The sequence below is a fragment of the Montipora capricornis genome, chromosome 13 (genome assembly GCF_036669925.1).
Source record: "Montipora capricornis isolate CH-2021 chromosome 13, ASM3666992v2, whole genome shotgun sequence".
Classification (NCBI taxonomy): Eukaryota; Metazoa; Cnidaria; class Anthozoa; order Scleractinia; family Acroporidae; genus Montipora; species Montipora capricornis.
In genome coordinates, this window is record NC_090895.1 from 40,167,045 (window position 1) to 40,172,044 (window position 5,000).

At 39.0% G+C, this 5,000-nt stretch overlaps 2 protein-coding genes across 4 annotated transcripts in view; one reads left to right on the forward strand and one right to left on the reverse strand.

Annotated features, from left to right (window-relative positions):
- The window catches only part of LOC138030829 (serine/threonine-protein phosphatase 6 regulatory ankyrin repeat subunit A-like), a 9,472-nt gene extending 7,031 nt beyond the window's left edge, over window positions 1-2,441 (forward strand). Inside the window, exon 4 of the mRNA XM_068878696.1 lies at window positions 2,236-2,441. Coding sequence (XP_068734797.1) covers window positions 2,236-2,441 — 206 coding nt within the window. The remainder of the gene's footprint in view (window positions 1-2,235) is intronic.
- The window catches only part of LOC138028433 (glucose-6-phosphate exchanger SLC37A2-like), a 36,303-nt gene continuing 33,366 nt past the window's right edge, over window positions 2,064-5,000 (reverse strand). For all 3 annotated transcript variants that reach the window (XM_068875973.1, XM_068875974.1, XM_068875971.1), the window contains one exon: window positions 2,064-3,736. In XM_068875973.1, the coding sequence (XP_068732074.1) occupies window positions 3,625-3,736 (112 nt within the window). In that variant the 3' untranslated portion in view covers window positions 2,064-3,624. The remainder of the gene's footprint in view (window positions 3,737-5,000) is intronic.

The following is a 5,000-nucleotide window of genomic DNA, read 5'->3' on the forward strand; positions in this document are numbered from 1 at the left end:
CTTTTGGCGGGAAACAGTTTTATTGTTAGATGTTAAGTGACCACGAACTAACCAATGAGAGCGCGCGCTGATGGCGGAAAAGACTCAGCTATATAACAATGTTTGATGTTGTTTAAACGCCAAACATTTCCCGTTTGGCCAGGCCCTTACACGCTCACGTTGTCGTCAAAACCTAAAATTTGGTGATTTCACGTTTTTGTTTTGTGGAGTACGGTAAAAAATGCACGGAAATTCGTGCTGCACGATTATTTTTCCTTTTTTAGTCAATGATATTCTTGCTTTGTGGCGTTGTCGTTGCCGTAGCCGTCGTCTTGCCTAATCATTCCATGAGCGCGGCGCGTTGGATATAAAATTGTGAACTCGTTGGCTCAAACCAGTCTCAAATCCAACAAGCGCGAACGGAATTCTTGTTTTATTAACTTTCATGCGGACACTTGGAAATTTAAGCCAATCAGTTTCCAGTTTGGCAACACTTGACGCAGTCAGTTTCCATATTAGGTCATACGTTATATGAGGCGATAACAGAGATTGAGTGAACCAATCAGAAAGCTAGAAACCCGATACCGGTATCCGAAGTCGAGAACCTTTAAAGGTAGCCTCTATTACTACTAAGTTAGAATTTGAAACCGGAGGAAATGTTTGCAATCAGATTTGTACAAAACGTTTTTCCAAAAGTGTTCACACCATTAAAAAAAATAATTTTTGAATGACTTATGCTTACTTTAAAATTTCCAAGGCGTCACCATCTTGAATACTTGTGACATGATACGTCATAGGTATTCAAGAAGGCGGCGCGCGAGAAATTTGAAAGCAAAAATAAGCGATTCTGAAAATTTATTTGTTCAGCCTAAGGAGGTCCCTTTAAGACCAGGAATACCTAATCACGCCGACCGAAACTGTTCGGTTATTGGAAAAATTATTTCAAATACCGTCTCAAAATAGCTTGATCGATAAAGAACAAAATAATGCAGGAGTTAAGGACGGTGCCTCAGGCAACTAATTAAAGATATTTTTGCCCCGGTGTGTGATTATGCAGGAAATGTAGCTCTTAACAAGTGTTATTGAAATCCAAAAAGAAAATTGGGGGTAACCACGCATTTTTCAAAGATAATTCATGAATAATATTTGTAGCAAGATTTAAAATACAAAGCAATGTATGGCGTTCTTTCTCAAATTGAAGCTCAATTATCTCTGAAAAATGCACGGTTACCCTCAATTTTCTTTTTGAATACCAAGAGTACTTGATCTACTTTCTCCGGATAGTTTTAAACCGCGCAAAATATCCCTGTATTGGTAAGCATCGGCGATAGGAAATCCGAGTGCCTGGAGATGCGCAGAACGTATGCGCAATAACAATAGTAGGCACCGTCCTTAAACGCTTTCTGATTATGATCTCCGACCACGTTGAAGCTAATGCTTCTTTCAAAACACAGCATGCGACAAAAACCCTTCCAGAGAGCAAAGAGCGAATTAATTTCTTGACCGTTAAGAAAAAGAGAGCTAAGAAATCTCCATGACAAACTAATTTATTTTAGGGCTAAAACGAAGCCTAAAAAATCAAATCCGCTTTTCAAGGAAGGGTTACGTTTTTGCAAATGTTGGCCGTGTAGCACTTATATTTGAACAGAAATAACTATTAGAGGGTAATGTGAATTGCTTGTACCCATGTAAACCATCTGAGCGTTAGCCCTAATAATGGAATTGGGCGCACACAAGGACAGAGAAAAACCCTGACCAGGATGGGAATTGAACCCCACGGCCTTCGGGGTAGATCACCGCTGCTCTACCGACTGAGCTAAAAGGTCATAAGGGAGCAGGTCGTGGGAATTTAAGATGTCAATTTGACAGCAATTTCAATTCCATTAGTAGGGCTAACGCTCACATGTTTTACATGGGTTTAACACAGCACTTCACATTACCCTCTAATAGTTGATTCGCTTTTCGTTCGTTGCGAACGCTTCCTTCGCACACTAGTCACGCCCACATTAATAAATTTTAATCTAAATACCAAATCTTTCCTCATCATCTTGTTTATTCCTAAAACAATGGAGACAATCGGGCTTGTGGTAAAATTCGTTTATTCCAAACTGCTGAAGTTTGAATTAAGCCAGTACTTACAGCAGTTAACCGTTCAATTGATTCAAAAGTGGAGGTTTCTTTAAAACGACTTATGTCCCAAGGCTTCATGATCGGGGTGCGCTCATTAACCATGATTTGGTCTTCTTTTTTTTTCAGACGAAGGCCAAGAGACCGCGTTACATATGTGTGTACACCGGAATGACAAGGAATTTACGAAACTTTTGATTAAAGCCAATGCAGATCTCAGTATCCGGGATATAAAAGATAACAGACCAGTAGATTTACAGATAGAAAGCGAAGAAGTCATCAACATCCTCAAAAATGCCATGTTTGAGAAGGAAAGAGTGACATTTGCTAAATAAAATTCAACACATTCTTTCGTTGTTTTACAAAATTACTTTTTTGTGTCAAGAATTCTCCACTGTTTGGCCATAGTTAATAGAGGGGGATGGTTATGAAACCCGAGAAATTTCTTTGTTGTAGGTTTTTGTTCTCTTTTTTGGCTTTGACCGTGCACAAACACAATAGTTGTTTACTCCGTACTGAGGAACTAACCAACAGAAACGTGTTGGTTACCTAATTCATGCATAGTGAGCTTGTGCACGGTCGTGGACTTTCCAACCTGAATCTTGGCATCTTTGTTTGCTCCTCTGATGTTTGCCGAGCTTCACAACCAGTCCCCTCTATTAACTATGGTTTAGCCTAATATCTACATTCCCATGTTCCACCTTATGGCTGATTTCCCGATAACAAACCCAGTCACTATACACTGAAAAAAGCCACATCACCTACTTTTCACATCTCTCTTCGTTAATTTTCACACAGCTTCTTTAAAATATATTAAAGAATTTTGAATTCGTTATCCAATCTCAACCAAATGTGTTTTTGGCAACTGTAATGATATCTCTTGAGCCTGAACGTACGACGCTTTAATAATAAAAAATAATTTGATGTCTGAACACTCAAGCTCAACCAGCCATAATAAAAATAATACTCATAGGTACAGATTTTAAAATATCTTGAATTGACCAATTTGATTTCCTACATAACCCTATATACAATTCATAATTACATTTTTGTTGCAAAAAATCGCATTGCCACGATTCATATCAATAACACAATAACCATAAAAAGAAGTAAACAAACACATACTTAAAAAGTTGTCGATAACTTAAGTCAATAAGGACAACTTTAAACAGCTAGAATTACTAAATTGTAATAATTAATAAATTAAACGATAAGTTATTTTATTAAGCAAATAACGAAGACGAGGACTAATAGAAGCACACCAAAACTCCGTAGTTTTTCAGCCAATCAAGTGACCGGAACCGAAATCAATCATGGCTTATTTCAAGCCTCTTTTCTCATGTTTGAAACGCAAGCTACGTTTCTCTACCTTGAGATCTGATTGGTTCTTGTTACTGGCTTTTGATTGGCTCAACGACAGAAATCTTTCTACCCTAAATAAGAATCACTAACTACCGCAAGGTGTCTGCCTTGCAGTCTTTAATATCTACTGTCTTCGATGCATTTCGAATGAGTTTTTCATTCACTTTGGAGTAGCGGCTCTCGCTCGGCACTCCGTCTTGAATGGTTTGTGGAGTTACTGTCAGTATGAATCCCAGATTCAGCGTCAGACATACTGGAGGCCAACAATCTGTCCAAAGAACGAGAATGTTGCAATGACAAAAAAATGAAGGCGACTAGCGAAAGTCTTACAAAAAAAGGTCATATTTTAGGTCTTAATCCAAGTGAAGGGTTCGTACTCAGCCATTCTCATACTGATATTAGGGGACTTAAGTTCGGAGGACGAGGACGACTACGAGTACGAGTTTTCCGTACTGAGCATGCGCATAACGTTTTGGAGGCCGACATTTTTCGAAGTGCGCATGCTCAGAACAGAAAACTCGAACTCGTAGTCGTCCTCGTCCTCCGATCTAAAGGTCCCTATTGATCACAATAGATCGTTTTCACGTGACGTCACATCGTTCATGTTGGTGTAAAAGAACAATATACGTTCTCTCCTTTGGTAACCAAACTCTATTTTTATGCATATTCCATACATACATTTTGTTTTGTTTTGTACACCAATATGGCCGTCAAGTCACGTGAGTGAAGACCATCTATTGTTTTGGATGAACAACCTGGCCTTTGAATGGAAGTGAGGCTACCGGTGACGGCGTTGCCCTGGAACAAAAACTCATTACTGTAAGGTCCAGGAGGAATCACCTCTGGCTGTTTTTTTAACTTTGTCCCAAATATTACCATACGAAGTAAGCTCAGTACTCTTTTTGCCACCTTCTCCATGGAAACATATTTTAGATTCCAGCTGTAAATTTATCTTTTTTTTTCCGGCCCACCTTTATTTTCACGAATGGTTGAGCCTCCTTAAAACTATATATTAGACTATCATAAACTATAGTAAGTGAAAGTTGAGGAAAAAGGCAGTGGCTTCATCCGTCTTTCGTCACCCGGTTTCCTCCTAACAGTTCGAGTCCATCTCATTTTATCTTCTGGGTATGCTAGTATGGTATGCAACCTTAACTTTCTATCTATACCTTTGTCAAGATAAATAGTTTTTTCCTTTTACAGGAAATACTGGAAAACTAATTTCAACGACGGCGAACCCTGTCATATAAATCTAAGCCAAACACAAGATACTTGGGGTACACCACACTTAATCTTGCGTGACGTAACGCGAAAACACGCGAGGCCACACCCACTCTTGCTGTTGGTTCAATAGATCACTTCGCAAAATACCATAATACTCTTTGTTTGTCCCAACAAATTTTGGGTCGTGTCGCACCTCATTGAACGGGCTTCAGGATTAGCCAAAGGAACAATAGACCGAACAAAGATAGCGATGGATTTAGCACAGAAAACAATAGGAAGTACGACACTATACAGCCAATGAAATATAG